General features: G+C 41.4%; 1 protein-coding gene across 10 annotated transcripts in view; it reads left to right on the top strand.

The window, feature by feature from the left end:
* FAT3 (FAT atypical cadherin 3) overlaps window positions 1-19,122 on the top strand; it is a 400,048-nt gene that overhangs the window by 340,078 nt on the left and 40,848 nt on the right. For all 10 annotated transcript variants that reach the window (XM_077173992.1, XM_077173994.1, XM_077174000.1 and 7 more), the window contains 6 exons: window positions 5,542-5,931; window positions 8,196-8,410; window positions 9,167-9,304; window positions 11,928-12,071; window positions 12,624-12,821; window positions 15,333-16,131. In XM_077173992.1, coding sequence (XP_077030107.1) covers window positions 5,542-5,931; window positions 8,196-8,410; window positions 9,167-9,304; window positions 11,928-12,071; window positions 12,624-12,821; window positions 15,333-16,131 — 1,884 coding nt within the window. The remainder of the gene's footprint in view (window positions 1-5,541; window positions 5,932-8,195; window positions 8,411-9,166; window positions 9,305-11,927; window positions 12,072-12,623; window positions 12,822-15,332; window positions 16,132-19,122) is intronic.

Raw genomic sequence — 19,122 nt, 5'->3', positions numbered from 1 at the left:
AACAGTTGGACTCAGTGATCTTAGAGGTCTTTTTCTATCTTAATGGTTCTAGTCATGCTTACATATGTGTATATATGGTTTTTATCTCTCTCTCTGTGTGCATTCCACTGCTTCTGGTTATGTTTCCCTATGTTACCAGCTGCAATGTGTAACCCTGAATCAGGTACCTCCAAAATCCCAGCTTCAGAAAAATTGACTCAGGAGCACTGAAGAAAACAAGTATATGTGTCAAGTGATGTAAATCAGTACCCAGGAATATGAAAATCCCTGGTAGGAAAGAGATGGAGGGTGAGCCAACTATCCAGATCTTGACTTCCCACCAAAAAGACAGCTCCTAACTCAGCTGAAATGGAAAGCAGGGTTTTAGACACCCATGGATGGTCCCATACTGCTAAGAGTTTGTACCTTCCATTTCTGTCTAGTATTTCCCTTTAGTAAGGGGCTGATTATCTTCAGGTCTGCCCTGCCCTCATTCTAAGGTACCCTGACTCCATAGGAGCAGTGGTGTGAGTAAAGGCCTTTGGGGTTAGGGCTATTTTTTTCCCTCAGAAAAGGGAAAAATAGTGAAAGTCTATCTTGGTAGCAGTGTTATGGATTGAACTCAGTCAGGTTTTCGGCTTAAGCTGTAAAAATCACTTGAAATATTTTCCCTGTGGGGCTATATATTCTTCTACAGTTCAACAAGGTACTTCAGGCAAGGTTTCTCTTTCATCTCAAAATGATGGAGTAGAGTACTATAAAATCTGGTTTAGAATTCATCTTTTGTCTTGTTTGCTGTTAACAAAGTTGTGGACTTTTATCTTCTAGTAATTGGCCTTGTGGTTAACATTTGGGTAGTTGGGAAAGGTCATAGGTACACACCAGTGTTATCATCACATCATAAAAGAGGCAAGAGAAAGCACAATAATCAGATTGTTTGTTTTGTATGTCTGCAAACCACTGCTGAACTAAAAAATATTTTTTTTCATTTTCCTTTCTGGTCTACATCTTGTTTGTTTATTTTCAATACTTGCCATTACATTTCTTTTCATCGGCTTTCAAAATGAAAATGAGTAGATGACAAAAGTTAATGTCATTTTTCAGACATAAACTGAGTGGTCTAGCTTTATTTGGGGAAACACATTAAATAATGAGTTCAGGGTGACAGATGAAACCTGAAAGGAGAAACACTGTGTGGCTTTTAATATGTGTAACTTTTACTTTATGTGTGATGCATAAAGGTATTGCCCATTGCAGAAACTTACTGTCATATGGGGATTGTGCCTATTGGGTTAATGCTCAGCCTTTTAATTGGTGTCAGTCAGGATCAAAATGTGTTGTAACTCCACCATTTTCAGTTGAGTTGCATCTCAAATCCTGCATCCAGTTCTGGACCCTCACTGCAAGAAGGACATTGAGGGGCTGGAGCGTGTCCAGAGAAGGGCAATGGAGCTGGGGAAGTGTCTGGAGCACAAGTCTGGTGAGGAGCAGCTGAGGGAGCTGGGAGTGTTTAGTCTAGAGAAAGGGAGATTCAGGGAGGACCTTCTCTCTCTCTACAGCCACTTAAAAGAAGGTTGTAGTGAGTTGAGGGTTGGACTCTTTTCCCAAGTAACAAGCGGTAGGACAATAGGAAATGGCAGCAAGTTAAGCCATGGGAGGTTTAGATTGGAAAAAAGAAAAAATTTCTTCTCTGAAAGCCTTGTCAAGCACTAGAACAGGCTGCCCAATGAAGTAGTTGAGTTACAACCTTGGGAAGTATTTAAAAGATGTGTAGATGTGACACTCAGGGACATGGTTGAGTGGTGGCCTCACTGTGACAGTGCTGGGCTAATCGATGATCTCAAAGGACATTTCCACACTGATTCTGTGATTCTGTGCTTTATACAAGGAGGATATTGATAGTGCTGAATTGTGAAGCAAAGTTCCTGATGCTATTTAAACTAGTAATGACATAGAAGTTGTCATGATGTGGCATTCAGTGTGTGCCCCTTTGTTTTAGTACAGAAGAAACCAAGAATAAAAGCCTATTTGAAGAATGGTGTTTGAGGTACTAGGCAGGTGTGTGTTTTACAAGCTCTTCACACCAGAGATTTTGCAAAGGGCAATATTCTATCATATGCTAATACAAGTCTAAATAGAAAAGGTGTTACCTTATTCCTTTATTTAAAAAGAAATGTACTGCAATTTTCTTATTTTAATAATGATTCCTGTACAGACTTTCCTTGTTCAAATAGCTCATGTTCATGATTGGCACCTTAGAAATCTGAGAAGTTTGAGTGAGTGAGTTGACACAAAACAGTTTGCAAACATTAACCCCCCAAGAGCTGTAGGCAAGCAGTGTGGGAGGATTGCTCTCTTTACCACTGCAGGAGCCATGGCATTGAAGCAGTTGTTTCCTTTCCATGGAAAGCATCTCCTTTAGAACAGACTCTACCATCACCTCTATGGCAGGGATGACATTGACACACACGGGTAGACACTTCTCTCTCAGGAGAGGGTAGCCCCCGGACTAAAGCATTTTGAATTTCAATAGAAACAGCTTCCTACTTCACCTTTGCCTCATGCCCATTTCTCTCCCAGCCTTGGGTCAGAAAGCTCAGTAGAAACAGCTATTGATGTAACAAACACTTTCTTTCGAGTGCTGTTTCTGCCACAGTTTTTCAATGATACTACTCTTAAGAAGCAAGTGTTAAATTCCACCCCTCAAAACACTCTATGAGAGGGTGAGCTCACTGCTCAGATCTCCCTCTGTATGTCTCCTGTTTTTTCTCCTTTTGGCATTTGGGCCAAAAGCCACTAAGGGTTGGTATCTGTATACCCACTCAGGTTTTCTGACCTAATCTGCTGTCTCTTCTTGCATAAAATGGCACTTTCACCTGTAAGAGTTTTTCTTTCATGTCCCATGGGAAAAATAAGACTGTTCTCTTCATCATACCAGACTGGTACAAGATAACCTATGTCTCTGGAACTTCTGTATTCCTCTCTCATTTTCCAGGACGGAAAAATAAAAGCACTTTCCTTCAAGATTTTACTGTCTCTATTTCTGCCTAAAAATCCCATATATTAGAGTGAGCAACCAGAACACCATAATCTATATCTGATCTGTCTCCATTGTAGGAGCAGCAGTAATGGCTTACAAAAAACATTATTAATATTTTGTTAATTCATGGACATCACTTTTAGGAAGTAGAATACAAGAAGAGGGGCTGGATTATATGTCAGATTGCCTTTACTGGAGTTATTACCTCCTGTACATAAAGTTGCCCTCTGTGGTGTCGCATGCACCAAATTCTCCCCACTCCCCATTGCAAGATACACTTGCTGAAGTTTCCTGGTGTTTCAAGGCACAAGGCATCCATTGGCCATTTCCTTTCTGGCTGTTTGTGCTCTCAAGGACTGTGGTATATGAATCTTCTGTCTTGTGCCCAGGTGTGCTGTAGTGAGTATCAAAAAGGGAGTTTGTGCCAGAGAAAACTGCAAACCAGACTAAGGCTGTCCTGCAGTTACAGACGAGTAGAAGGTGTGTGTTAGGGCCCCTGCCTCAGAGGAGTGTTTGATACTGTGTAGAAACTGGCAGGCACCAAGAGTGGCTGGTGCAGAATACGAAATAGTTTTACCCTTAAAACTCATATGTAGGTTGGGTGCTCAGCAGCATGCTCTGAATGAAGGGGAAAAAAATTCCCATTTTCCAGCATCCCTGAGGATCAGCTGTTATTACTAACTCATTAATTGTTATAGTCATGTCTGTCCATTTTTTGTAAGTAGAAGTTCATGGAGGATGTGTAGCTGAAGGAGATCCTCCCCAGATGGAAACGTAGATATCTCCAACCATTCACGCTCTGAAAATCTTCCACTTTCTAGAGGGTTTTACTACTTTTTCGTGTTTGTCAGTTTGGTTGACTGTCAGCTGGCAGAGTATTTGGATATATGTATCAAGAGACTAAGGAAAGGGGTGAGTGTGCTCTCCAGCAGCTGTAGGGTATTCAAAGCCTTCGTGTTTTAGCATGAAGGAATTTCCTGTGAATTTGTGGGCTCAGTTCCTCCCCTGTAGGACAGAAGTCAGTTCCTTGATTGCCTTGCTGTTTTGCTGAAGGTGGGACGTGTTATTTTTCATATTTGTGATGCCAGGGTGAATAAAGAGGCTTTGCTGTGATTAAAAAACCAAACCAAAACAACTCAAAAAACCTAACAGCCTAGTTCACTGCAATATTGCCATTGAATTTGTTCCGTATTTTAAAGACATTTGAACCTTTTAAATATGCTCTAGTGTCTCAAGCACCGCATAAAAACTTTATTCTCTGAAGAGCCAAATAATAATTCCTAATGCCCTTCAAGTAGGGTCTGAGACTTTGTAGTTGCTCTAGCTTTTATGTGCGTGTGATTGAACAAAGAGTCTCCCAGCTCCCCCTTGTGTGGATGCTCAACTCCTGCTACATCAAGCAGAAAACAACTGTGATTTGTGCTGCTTTTGATCAGACATTTCTACAATGCTTTGCTGCTGGAAAGCAGAATAATACTGTCACAAATTTTAAATTAACAAAATATGCCTAGAAGGGATTGGTAGCTCTTGTTCATCTGATTAATGTCAGGCTTGTAAAGTCTGTTCTCCCACAAAAACAGCAGCAAATGCTCAAGTGAGAGATGTTAAAAACAGAGATTCTCCATTTTAGTGGATCTTTGTGTTTTAGTTATAATCTCTTACTGAAGCACCCAGGTCGAAATCACAAAATCAACTAGCATCAAGGGAGTTGAATTAGCTTATATTTGTGTTCACTTTTAATTAGATTTGAAATGGCTATCCCACTCTAGTGCAGAAACCAAGTCAGTACCATCCCCTCAGGCGTTATTACTGACAACAACCTTAGCACAGATCTGCATATTCAGCAGTTGGGTGCATAGGTGCTTTGTATTGGGAAATACGGGCAGGATTTTAAGAACACAGGATCCCCTTTTTACAACTCAATTTTTGCTCTTAGGCTGGGGAACAGAGGGACTTTCCTTTTTTAAAATGTTCATATTCTGGCAGGAGTTTTTTGATGCAGCTTTTGTTTAACAGGTATCATCTTACGATAATATTTTTCTGCTCAACAGTGGAATCAAGGCAGCACTGGTAGCAAGAACATTCTGTGCCACCTGATGTATTTCTACGGGTTTATTTTCCCCTTATGTACATTTCTATTCCTTCAAGATGTGCTCTGAGACATTTCCAATTTCAGCATTCTGTTTGTCTCATCTAATTCAATTACAAACTTTTCTGGGCAAGGACCATATCTGGGTTCTGCTTTCAAGTTTCAGTATCCAACAGTTTTGCACAGTAATCTTTAAAAAAAAGTATCATGATGAGGGAAGGAACTTAACTTATCCACAGGGATTTGTCATGTGGGAAGAGCATGCCCTAACGTCCCAGCTTTCAGCAATATTGTACCCACAGGCACTCCTACCTCTACCCCCACTGGAAATGCTCAGTGTGATAGCAGATTTTGCTTAGGGTTTCTGTTAGATGGGGAGAGATTTTTCTTCTCTTTATTTCTCATTTTCATTTCCCATTTGCTTCTCTTTCAGGCGTGAACAGAAAAGTCACCTATTCCCTGTCAGACTCTGCAGATGGTTACTTCTCAGTTGACCGGTCATCAGGAATCATTATTTTGGAGCATCCACTTGATAGGGAGCTTCAGTCCTCCTATAACATCACTGTAAAGGCCTCAGATCAAAGCATTGTCCTGACCTTATCCTCGTTTGCCACCGTTACCATTACAGTGCTGGACATTAATGACAACCCTCCCGTGTTCGAAAGAAGAGATTATCTTGTGACAGTACCTGAAGACACCTCACCTGGCACCGAGGTCCTTTCTGTTTTTGCTACAAGCCAAGACATTGGTACAAATGCTGAGATTGCCTATCTCATCAGATCAGGAAATGAGAAAGGGAAGTTCAAGATTAACTCAAAAACAGGTTTGTAAAGTGGCTCTTACTTGCAGTGCTAAATTAACGCATCAGAAAAACATGAGTGCTTTGGGGAAGGCTCTTGGACCAAAAGACTTCCAAGGCCAGAGTCTCACAGCTTATCATTGTGTAATTAACTACCCAGTTAAAAAGCAATTTTAGGTTGGAGAGTGATGTCAGCTATGGTCACACATGGCTGCCCCAGCTCAAGTGGAGAATACTTTTCTCCATTAGTAAGTCTGTCGAAACCAATATAGATGTGACAACCTATTAGCCAAACTGTGCAAAACACTTCGGAACACTTGCAGTGTTCTCTTGCTTACCAGCTGAGTACAGCCTCAACTGTCTGCCCCTTAGAAAGCATCAGCCAGTGCTACCAGGACCTGTTAGGACCAATTCAGTCCTAATACGTGATTGCCATTTATGTAGCTATATGCAGCTTCCCTGACTTAGGTTGTTACGATTTGTCTTTTTGATTTCAGCCATGGCTTGGGTTGAAGTCTTTTTGGTTATACATCACAAATTTCAGAAGTCCACCACTGCTTCTCTATGAGAAATACCAAACAGAGGTATCAAATTTGGTGTAAATGGCTCCTTTTCTCTGAATTTCCTTAGCGGGATATATTCTTCATCCTCACTGAGTTTTTATTTCATCAACTGTAATCTGTTTCTTCTATTCTTCCTGTAGTGGATCCCCTTCTTCTCATAGCATTCAGGATGACCAGTACAAATCTGACACCTGAGTCTGAGAGCAAAGCAGTCTTGATTATAAAAGCTGAAGAGAACACTTCTTTGGGTGCAACTGTAATAGCCAGTAACATGAAAAATCTCAAAATTATGCATTGTGTCATTTCTATAATTGTGTGCAAAAATGGCTCTTCACTCTGCGGAGGCTGCTGCCTCTCATGTGAGGGACTTAACTGTGTGTTGTCTGTCATCTTCGTCATGTTGATTAGAGCTAGAAAAATTTAAACATAAATATGCCTAGGCAGCGATACTTAACTTCACATTTGACAATGAAACCAAGGAAATAAATCAATAAAAGCCCACAATGAAGCTTAATCACACAGAAAAAAACCCCACCAAAACTAAAACTATATTATTCATTAATGCGTGACAGCTCCATTATTATCCATTTAGAGGCAGGAGCTCAGTTTCTAGACAGCAGAGTGGTGATCAGAGCCTGAAATAGCATGCCTGATCAGAGCTTGAAAAATAATGTCCTTCACACCATTCATCAGTGGGACCTAACTCTCTGCTAGCCCCTTGGGAGCTTCTCTTTAGGGCTCCTGCTTTCAGCAAGTCATGCTGAAAGGTGGAATTCATTTGGAGAGAGCCCAGACAAGATTAAGAGGAGTAATCTGAGGTCTGTAAAATGTGACTTAACAGGAAAGACTGAAGGAATTAAGGCTGTTTAAGCTAGAAAAGAGAAGACATGCTGTTAGTTTTCATGCCTATAGAAATTACCTGTGAAGAAGAGGGAAATAAACTGTAGTCCATGCCTAGTCTACAGTGAATGGGTTTAAATTACATTTGGATTACTTTGGTAAAATTATAGGAAGAAATTCCTAGCTATAATGTATATTAAGGCCTGAAATACATTTCCTAAGAAGGTTAGGAAGCTGGAGGTTTGTAAGAACACTAGAAATCAGATCATATCTGTCCTAGAGGGAATCTGGGTGCATGCAGTGAATCAAGTTACAGAGAGTCTTAATTTTGGTTGTGTGGTGAAGTAACACAAATATTATAAACCTAGTTGAGTGGGGAAGTCTCTGTTTAATCACTTAAATGATAGACAACTGATTTCTCAGAGGTATTCATATCCTATTCATTTGTATTTAATTCATGAGAAGTTAATTGTGTGGGAGTGAATTTCTGTTGACTTGTCAGGGCTTATTTCCAGAGTCGGCATCCAATTCTCCCAAAGGCTCTGTGAATGAGATGGTAAATGGGTGAATATGGCCCCCACTTCTTCATCTATGATCCTCACATAATGAAAGCTATTTTCATGAGGAACCATTCATTGCCTCATGCCTTGTAAAGGTCCTTTCTGCAGAGGCAACCCAAGTGCAATTGGCATCATTCTTTAATCAAACGACAGCAGTAGAAATCTGAATAAACATTTTTATTGGATTGGGCAGTCTTACAGCTAGTGTTGTATGTGTGCCATGATGATAAATAGCATGCTGTACTGTTTACTACAGTCAAATCCCTTGCTCTGTGGCATCATTTACTTTTTGCCGGCTGTTGACATTCCCTCCTTTGCTTCGAAGGAGTGATTTCCATTGTCGAAGCTTTGGATTTTGAATCGTGCAAGGACTTCTACTTAGTAGTGGAGGCAAAGGACGGGGGAACGCCCGCCCTGAGCGCGGTGACGACGGTGAACGTGAACGTGACGGACGTCAACGACAACGCGCCCACCTTCAGCCAGGCTGTCTACAGCGCCGTCATCAGCGAGGACGCGGCCGTCGGCGACTCCGTGCTCATGGTGAGCGGGGCCGTGGGTGGCATTTAGGTGTGATGAAGCCCCCTGCCCCTAAAAAAACTGCTGCACTGCCTAATCATGATAATTACTACCTCTTGAGGCCCCCAAACTGTTTTATAGACAGTACTCTGTGCCTGCTACTGCTCCCCAAGCTGCTGTCAGTTTCTCCCCAAAAGAAAGTAGTAGTAGTACTGAGCCTTTCTTTTTAACCCTGTTATGCTGTCAGAGAGCAATAGCATATTTTAGGTGTTGCATTTTATGAGTCTGCTAGAAAGAAACAGGTTTTAATAGAAAGGCAGAATTCTACTTTTCAATGAAATAAAATCGTAGAGTCATAGGGTTGGATGAGATCCTAAAGATCATCTAGTTCCAACCCCCATGCTGTGCACAGGGACACCTTCCACTGCACCAGGCTGCTCAGAGCTCCAAATACATAGTATTTGTATAGTCTGGCATGCAGTGTGCCATCCCCAAACCTCACAATATTTTCATCTTGCAACTTGTAGATCCACAGAGAGAGTGTTGTATGGAATATTAAGATTAAAATATTCTGTATGTTTTCAGACTAGAATTTTGAAAGGGCCCAAGTGAAGCCTCCCAACAAAAACCTGTTGGATTGATGCTTTAGAGGTGTACAGTTCAGGTATAACTAGTCTGATGGAATGTGAAGTTTACTTTTTGGTGTGTTGAGCAATTAATGTATCATACAGATCACTTGATATTTGTTTTTCTAATTTTTTATTCTTCTCTCAAAAAAAGTTGATAGCAGAAGATCTGGACAGTCCTCCCAATGGTCAGATTCATTTTTCCATAGTGAATGGGGATCAAGACAATGAATTTTCAGTTGATCCTGTTCTGGGACTCGTGAAGGTTAAAAAGAAATTGGATAGAGAAAGGGTAAGACATGTGGGACTTCTTAACTTGCAATGACTTACAGATGTGCATCAATCTCCACTCTGCTGCTAGCTTGTGTTGAAGGAGTTTCTTTTATACTCTGCAGCAATCAGCCTGAGATGCTCCAACGGGTCTTTCTAATGTTTCCCCACTTCTTTCCATGCCAGCCCTGTCTGTCCCCAGTGTTTCTACATGCCAACTGCTGCCACTCCCACCCTGCACCCACACATCAGCTGCATCAGGGGAGAGCAGCAGCACTGGATTTCCCCCGTGGTGCCAGCAGGAGCTGCTGCTGTGTTAATGAGCTGCCTCCTCTCCCCTGTGCGTGCAAGCACACATGTGCAGCCGTGTGTGCAACAGAGTGGTTACAAAATGCTCCAGATTGTGGCACCGAGGGCCGAGCTGAGACCTCAGCCATTAATTAGCGCTCTGCAAAACATGCCACTGGGGAGGGGATGTTATGAAGTGGCCAGGCTGTACCAAAAGTGAAAGAGTGCTTCATTAAATAGGTTCTGCTGCTTTGTTTGCTCACTCCATTATTCATTCAGGATTATTTATCACCATTTTGCCATAGCTAGCAATTAGCAGCTTTTGGGAAAAGAAACAAACAAGTGCAGTTGCCTGTGCTGCTAGCAGGGCAGAAGAGTGCTACATGGCTTCAGAAATCTTGCATCACATAAGGAAATCTGTGCCTCCTGCCTCTCAGCAATGCACCCACAAAACTGGGGAAGCAGATTGCTACCTTCAGAATATGGGCTCAGCTGGAGAAGCCCTTTACTGGAAGCAAACCTGCTTCTTAAAACAGTGGCAAAACCCCCCTTCTGTATTATCACTAAAGCAGGATTAAATTGTTTGTGTTTGGTGGTAGAATGACTTTACCACAGACTGACTAAAACGGGAGTAACAATGGCTGTGCATGTTACAAGTTGGCTGTAATAAAAGCACAGGCTGAGTTCCTTAATATGACTTTTTCTAGTTTCTGAAGTGCAGCTGAATTCAGACACACACACACACCCTCACAAGAGTGTGCATGTGTTATGCCAGCTGTGTTAGGTCTGCATTTTCCAAAGTTTCCCTCAGTTAAAATAAGTTGTGATATTGTCTTTTTCTTTGCTTCTTTGGCACATTTCCTAGACACAGGTGTTTCTGACCCCTTCAGGGAAAATTATGTATGATGTTCCATCTGCTGTAGATCCCCAAAGGTAGTGCTGACTCCCAGGATTCAGTGGTTTAAGGGGACTTATTTCTAGAGCTGTAATCATACAGAGACCATGACTTTTGCCATCTACCTTTCTGGGATACATTGAAATGAAAGCAAACACAAAAAAAAACAAGTGGGAAAGATTCTACCGAACTTTCTGGTTTTAGCTAGCAGTGGAAATTAAGGTTAAAAAAAAAGATTAATTCTCTTACTCAAGTTACTTGACTTTCATAGTTCAGGATTCCTCTTCCCTCCTGTGTCACTTTACCCCCACCAAATCACAGTCTATCTCCTCCATACAACCACCAAAAAACATGTTGCCTTTTGCTTTGTCCCACATCCCAGAAGAGCCCCCTTATTTTGTGTGCTCGGTCTGAGCTCCTCCCTACCACAAAAAAAGCTGTCATTTTTCAAATGTATTTGGACTTCCTTCCCAAAAAAGCCCCTTTAACATTATCTTGTTCCCTTCTGCAGGGGCATGTTTTCCCCTTTCCAGCCCTGCACTGAGAGGGAGGAGCAGAGTGTTGTATCTGGCATGTTTCGCCCTTCTCTTGCTCCGCAGTGGGAGGATTCAGGGGCAGACATGTCAGCAGCTTTCCCTGCAGAGCAAGGAGCAATGTACAGTAAAAAGTAGTTGTTAAGACCTAAGGAAGCCAACATAAGGATGCAGTTCGGAAAATCCAACTGTCATCCATAAACTGTGCATAGACAGAGCTTTTGCAAGTTGTCACATATGCTCACACCTCACACACGGGCACATATGTGTGTAGAGGGCCTGTGGATGATGCACTGAACTGCCTGCACCGCACTGTTTGTGTCTGTTGCAAAAAAGCAGACTCAAGCCCACTTATCTTCTGCAGAGTGGTGGATAATATTCTGTTGCTACAGAGACTGTTGTCCTTCGTACTCCCAAATGTTTTCCAGTGAGTTTAAGCCAACTGCCTGTTAAGTTTTCCTTGGCTCTCCATCACCACTTTAGAAACAGTATGTGTCAAACTGATGCTGGCTCTAATAAGCAATTTATATATTATATATTTGTCTTGGAAACCAACTGTAAGATAAATAGAATCAGGTCACTTATCCCAGCGGACACCTAGGAGAGATGGAAATGTAAGCTTTCAGGACTAATGGCTGAGTTCAGATATTATCTGTCATTTATTTTCTGTCTGCCCCTTTATTTCAGGAATTCTTTATCTGATACAGTTATTTTAATACAATGAAGCTGTTATGTTTATTGGTAGCCTTATAAAACAGAAGTAGGGGCACAATGTGGCAATAAACAGGATAATATTATACTAAGGGCAGGAAGGCAATGAGGCCAAACAGCTTTCCTTAGAATATGGAAGGTGGTGCATTGAATGTGAAGAACCTGAGTTAAAATTTAGGACCGTTTTCACAATGATTTAATGTTTTCACCTTTTTCAGATATCTGGTTATTCGTTAGTTGTCCAGGCAAGAGACAGTGGTACCCCTCCTTTGTCTTCATCTGTGACAGTCAATGTGGACATTTCTGACGTGAACGATAACAGCCCTGTGTTTACTCCAGCTAACTACACAGCTGTAATTCAAGTAAGTTTATCCTGCACATCAAAAACTTCTCTGACTTTTAAAATGCACAGGCATTTGGTTTCATTTAAGTACCTTTTGATGATCTATCTGCAAAACATGTATCAAGTGATCTTATATAAAGGAAAATATAAACAAATCTTTCTTGAGTCTTTTGGTAAATTTCTGTTTGCTGAGGCTTCTTAAGTACAGCATCTGTCACACATTTTAATATTCATCCCTGCTGCACCAGGTACTCAAACCTCAAAATGTCTGCTCTGGGATAAGTTCACACTTCTTTATACCTTGCTCTGGGTGTGAGTCTTGACTTTTAGTCAGTCCTGATCAGACAGAGTATCAGAAAGAGCCCAGCAGGCCCTGGAGGTGTGGCGGGTACCTTCATCTCTGCTGCTGGTCCACGGGGCATAAGCGGTGTCAACAAAGCTCAGCTTGTGAAATGCCAGCTTGGGCAAAGAGCATTCAGTTGAATATTCACGATAGAAAAATGTGGTATTTTATGGTTGCAATATGTATCATTTTAATCCTTTTCTTTATACGCTGTGTATATGTGTAAAGGAAAATAAACCAGTGGGCACAAGCATTTTGCAGCTGGTAGTGACAGACAAAGACTCTTTTCACAATGGCCCCCCTTTTACCTTCACCATCCTCACTGGAAATGAAGAGGAGGAGTTTACACTGGACCCTCATGGCGTTTTGAGGTCTGCAGTCATCTTCAAGCACATGGTCTCAACTGAGTATGTGCTCTGCGTGCAGGTAAGGCTTGATTTTTACATCTGCACTCTACACTGAAACAAAAAAACCTCTTGGTGGTAGGTAACCTGTACTTTCCCTGTATGGGTTGTTTTTAATGGGCTGTATTCTACGAGTAAATACCATACATTCCAGTTTGCAAATGCACAATGCAGAATATTTTCTTTGATGTTCTTAAACCTGGTTTCATATAAATATAAATAGGTAGCCAGCCACCTTTCCAATTTCCGCGGCATGAAATGAATTTTCTGAGCAGCGACCGTTATGGTTTAAGATTTTCATCATTTTTTTCTGTAGCTAAGGAAGGAAAATGAGCAAAAATGCATTATATACATATAAATACACCCCAGAACAAGTGACTACGAAATACTGCTTTAGGAAGGAAAATAATTTCTGCTTTTAAGTCATAAATTTAATAATAAATTTTTGGAAGCCTTCCAAGAATTCATGAAATCACATTTCCAAGGTCAACTTAGCTTTTAAAGAATGTCAAAATAAGACATGCAATAGAAGTCCAGCTCAAACTTAGCTTTAGAATAATCGTTGAGAAGCTTTGTAACCAGGGTAATTTTGATTGCCAAAACCTGTAAATCCAAAAGTAATTTGTCCACATTTCTCAGGTCTGGCAGAGAAGATGTATTAGGGTTCAATAAATATGCAGGTCTAGGGAATGAACCTCTTCACTGAAATGAGCCATGGTCCCATAAGCTGTGTCTGAAATTCTTGCTTCCTCTACTTGCTTTGCTGGGGTTGATCTCTCTAAGCACAGCCTGTCTGTTCCTTTACAAGCACATTTAATGATGTTCACAGCAGTAGCATCCTTAGAGGCAATTGTTGGTTGCAATTCACAAAATATAGGCTCTGATGCTAACTAACAGTTCAAATCAAAGTTTTACAAGTTTGCCATTTAATATCCTTGAACCCTATTTTTCAGCCTTGTAGGGAAATAAAAAATCATCACCTTTCTTTCTTTCTTTCTTACCATGCCTTAATAGTAAAATATCCTGCTTTCTGGGTCATTTGCTAGCCAGAGTTCTAGTGTAGCCAAAACTGGGCATGAGAGTTAAATTTGAGCAGCATCCTCTGGGTTTAGAGATCCATATATTTCATATAAATGAAATATTAGACAGACCACCATGTCTGAGATGCACCAACATGCTCAGAAAACCATGCTGTTGGATTGTGGAGGCATGATTTCTCCCAGTATTATTTTCTTCAGGGATTTCTACAGTGAAAACATATTTTATAGTTTCCTGTTGTGTTTAGACCATAGAAGTGTTTCTTTCCATCCATATGTGCCAGAGTGCTGCTTTCTCTTTTCCACTATCAGATTTCTCCACTGTATGAGGTTTATTAAGAATTAATGTTAAAATAGAAAATGGAATGAGACCTAATCTCTTCTCTATGTACATGGGCATTTGTCTGCACACATATATAAAATATTTTTAAATACTCCACACAGCTCTTTTATGAGTAAAGATGAATAAATTTTAGAGTGTCTTCGAGTTACTAATGTGCTTGTAGTAGTGTCCATATTACTTTTGTCATCTTCCCATTTTTTCCTTCAGCTTGTAAATTTTCCTCCTGTGTCCAAATGCAAAGATCTTTGAACATGTCCTACATCTCTGCCTAGTGGCAGTTTAGTCTTCTGTTCCTCTCTGAAGCAAATAAATGTGTGGAGCAGTATATTTTGTAATAGGACTGCAATAAAACATTTTTCTTATTGTAGGAAAGGACCCTGATTCAAGTTTGCACACCTTTCTGTCAAGATGGCCTTGGGTTTTTTTGTCATACTTGCTCTTTCACTCTCTATAAAAATAGTGCAAATGATGCTATAATACCTGCTCTGGGTCATCCAGTCATCTTTCCAACTGCAGTGCTGCTCTCATATTTTATCATTAGTAACAGCACAAGCACCTATTTCATTTTTGGAGGATGATAAATTTTATTTATTTCAAGCATGTTTCTTCAGGTTGCTTCAGGTAAAGAAGGACAGAATGCTGTAGAAAAATTCTGAACTCCCTCACATCCACACAAACTAAGCAGGGTGTGGAGTGCTTTGGAGCACACCAAGCAATGCAGAAGGCCGATATTTCACTGGAATTCAGTCTCTTCTCCAGGGTAGAAGTGACTCCAAACTGTGTTTGGAGAAGAATTTACCATGTTGTTGGTATATTCTCCGTTGTGAAGATGACAAGTGATAGCTGTGGGATCCTGGGAACATTTCAGTTTGAGTAATGAGACATTCTACTGACACATTTCTCTCTGCAATCCACTTAGAGATCAGTGCTTCCCTAAAGAGTTTGTAAGTTCCACTGCTAGAAATGGCTGAGACACTTCTTTACATATGTATTTGGCAAATGCATTTGAGCATTCTTTTGAGAACTTCTTTCCAAAATTACTGATGCTGTGAGAATATACATAGCAAGAAGTTATGGTTGCAGGCTGTGTTCTGTGTGTGGTTTTACTTCTTATTTTTTTCTTTTTCTTTTTTTTTTTTCCAAATTACATTAGGCAAAGGACTCTGGGAAGCCTCAGCAGGTTTCCCATACCTATGTTCAGGTGAGGGTTATTGAAGAGAGCATTCACAAACCAACTGCCATTCCACTGGAGATTTTCATTGTCACCATGGAAGATGATTTTCCCGGGGGAGTCATTGGGAAAATTCATGCCACAGATCAGGATGTGTACGATGTCCTCACATACACCCTAAAATCAGAGCAGAAAAGTTTGTTCAAGGTCAACAGCCATGATGGGAAGATCATCGCCCTCGGAGGGCTGGATAACGGCAAGTACGTCCTGAATGTCTCCGTGAGCGATGGCCGCTTCCAGGTGCCCATCGATGTTGTGGTCCACGTGGAGCAGCTGCTGCAAGAAATGCTGCAGAACACAGTCACCATCCGCTTCGAGAACGTTTCCCCAGAAGACTTCGTGGGCCTGCACATGCACGGGTTCAGGCGCACCCTGCGCAACGCGGTGCTCTCCCAGAAGCAGGACAGCCTGCACATCATCAGCATTCAGCCGGTGGCGGGCAGCAGCCAGCTGGACATGCTGTTTGCTGTTCAGATGCACAGCGGCGGCTTCTATAAGCCTGCCTTTTTGATCCAGAAGCTTACCAATGCGAGGAGACACTTGGAAAATGTGATTCGTATTTCTGCTATCTTGGAGAAGAATTGCTCCGGACTGGATTGTCAGGAACAACACTGTGAGCAAAGTCTGTCTATTGATTCACATTCCCTGATGACTTACAGCACGGCGCGAATTAGTTTTGTGTGCCCCCGCTTTTACAGGAATGTGCGCTGCATGTGCAATGGTGAGTACTGCCCCCTCTTCCCCTCCCATCGCTGCACATTATGCGATAGGATCCATTTTATTCCTCTGATGCAGATTAGAAGGGGCATTTCAATTCAGTCCACTAAAGCACGACTGGCTGATGCCTTGTGGGAATTGATTTCTCAGGCTCCGGAAGAATTGTTCGTGTTTACTGATGTAAATGGAAGTTTATGAACTTTGGCCTTTTACGACAAAGACCGCTTTCCTGGAGGCTCTGCAATCAGACAGCTTCCAGGGGAGGGGAAGGAGTGGGAGAGGAAGGACCAGGAGAGGGAGGGATGTAGTTTCCCAATCATTTGGTGCCACCACTGGAATAAACCTGGATTGTGACTGCAGCAGAGCAGCCTGCTCTCCAGCAATGCACCAGCAGTCTCCAAGGAAAAGCACCCCTGACCCAAGCCAGGCAGGTGGAAAGGCCTTCCTCAGTCCCGTTGTTGCAGACAGCCACAGAAAACAATGAAGTATTTTATTAGCAAGCGCTTTTCCTGACCTTTAATGCTGCAGTAGGGGACAGGGTAGGTTTTGGGCTGCTCCACATTTTGGCAGAGATTTCACATGGGCATATGACAGATAGACTCACGAGCCAAGCTTCTGTATGATTCTGCGCTTGGATTTTAAAGCCTCGGGCAGTTGTAATACTGGCTCTATTTCTTTTGTTTGCCAGGCTATTTGCTCCTCATTCCACTTCATTTAAGAGCAGAGAAGAAAACTGCTGTAAAATCAATACATCTAAGTCTCCCTCATCTTAAGCACACATGCGCACACACACAGAGCAATACAAGAATTCAGCAGCCATATCCCTCAATAACCAACCTTTGTTTCTGCAGCAGTCAGCAGGGCTTCATGTTTTACCACTGACCTCGGTGGGGATGAAAATAGGCATAAATTGCATAAAACTTAACCAGAAATCATTTTTGTTCCTGTGGCACATGGATAATAGTGGCAAAGAAGTTCAGTTCTGAAAAAACACCATGATCTCTATCTGAGGTACATTCAAGAGCAGACTATCTCTCCACTTTTTAACGAAGAGTCTTATAAGTTTCAAATAGACATACCTATCATAACAATAGTCAGCATTTTGTTACACATGAAAGGCTCTGAAGTAAAGGATTTTCACAGATTTAAAAGGGACAATGCTGCAATATCCTCCAGTCAGGTCCAGGAGCCATTGCAGGAACACTATCTGCCAAACTTCTTTATATTCTCTAAATTAAAACTTAGTCTCACTTTTGTATCAAGAAATCACAAATCCTCATCTCCATGGGGATAGTGATAGTCCTCACAGTCAGAAATTGGTTTTCTGGCAGCCAAAATTTTCACTGTTTATCATTTCATTTCACTACCTATTAAAGTCAATAATGATGTATTATTCCCTCTGCCTCATAATCTCTTAGCTTAACTCCAAAAAAGGGACTTTGCAGTGCAGTACAGTTCTGACCCAGCAGCTCTCCTGGCACAGCAAGCTTGCAATGGAAGCACAGAAATTCAGCTGGGACAGCGATTTCCAAATTCTTCTGTCATGTACCAGTCAATCTTCAAAATGGATGACAGGCTGCTGGAGAGGCAGGGTGGTTCTGAGAGCAACTGTAGCCCTCAGCCTCTGGGCCATTTGTCATGGCCTTGAAGACTGCTGTGTGGGAACACTTGTAGCAGGCAGCTTGTCCTGGTCCTGCTGAAAAGCTAGAGGGGTACCCACCGCTCCCATCTGAGGCACCAAGTGGGTATTTCCCATGGGGGATCCCCACAACTTGGGGTGGGGTTGAGCACATTCAGCCTGCCATACAGCCTGTAGTAAAAAAATGTCCAGAGCTGCTGAGTTAGGGAGAGTTGCCAAAGAGGTGAACACCTTGGTGTCTATTACTTGCACAGAAATAATACACCTTGGTGGGAAGCAAAAATTCATGCTTTGGGCCTTCTCCTCATTAGTTAATGCTAAATTATCTTCTGCTCTTTTTAATTAAAGGAGCCACAGAAAATATTTGGGTATTTAGTCAAACACACTGTGTTTTCTCACATAGGAGATGACACAGACTTGTGAGAGCACAATAGAGAATGTATGGGTAGTTTTGCTTTCATGAAAAAGAGTAGAGTAAAAGAGTTGGAAAAATCAATATTTCTTCCATCAGTAGTTCTTACAGATGAATGCACAGATGCAGCAATTCTGGAAAAAGTGCACAGATTTGTTTTGGCTTGTTTAACGAGAGAGCATTAGCAAGATATTAGCAGTGTAATAAAAGTATTACACTTCCTTTGTTGCTAAAATAGTTCCACATCTAGTAAATATTAATACCTTGAATTATGAAAAAGCCATTAAAATACTGCATATGTTTCCAGAGATCTGATTCAATTATGGCCCAGAAAGCTTGAGTTTGAACTAATTCACTCATTCTTGAAATATGTATCATACTTGGAGTGTTTTTGTCCACTGGCAGATGTCACAGATATGCACAATTTATGCATGCCAGCTGTGCATAACTTACCTAGATTACCTTTGTGAGCAAACAGAGTTATCTAATGTGAAAATGCAGGGAGACTGTAAAGTAGGCAGTGGGTGAACTTTGGAGTTTCAGCAGCTCATCTCTGGAAGGGTAAGTTCAAAAGTTCACATGCATCAATCTTAGCTTTTAAATCAATAAAATTGAACTAAAGAGTTTTCCAATAACACACTGTCTCCTTAGATTTTTTGCTCATCTGTTTGTGTTTGTATTAAAAATATTGTCACAAACTGGGGTTTGTGTCAGCGTGACCAGAGGGGCTCTGCAATTACCAACCTCCCATCACATGGCATGAGGTATGCAAACATCTGTCAGGGAGAAATAAAGGTAGGAGGAATGGAATAAATATATTCCTGTAAAACATTTCTCACGGCATTCTCATTTTTCAGACGCAAAAATCTATTCTGTATTTTTTCATGATGCAAAGTAATTCTTTTGTGTCGAGACAAAGGTGCAGGGGCAGAGCAGGTTTTGTT

Source organism: Agelaius phoeniceus, chromosome 2 (assembly GCF_051311805.1).
Source record: "Agelaius phoeniceus isolate bAgePho1 chromosome 2, bAgePho1.hap1, whole genome shotgun sequence".
Classification (NCBI taxonomy): domain Eukaryota; kingdom Metazoa; phylum Chordata; class Aves; order Passeriformes; family Icteridae; genus Agelaius; species Agelaius phoeniceus.
Note: the sequence above shows the minus strand (reverse complement) of the source record. Positions and strands in the feature narration are given on the sequence as shown.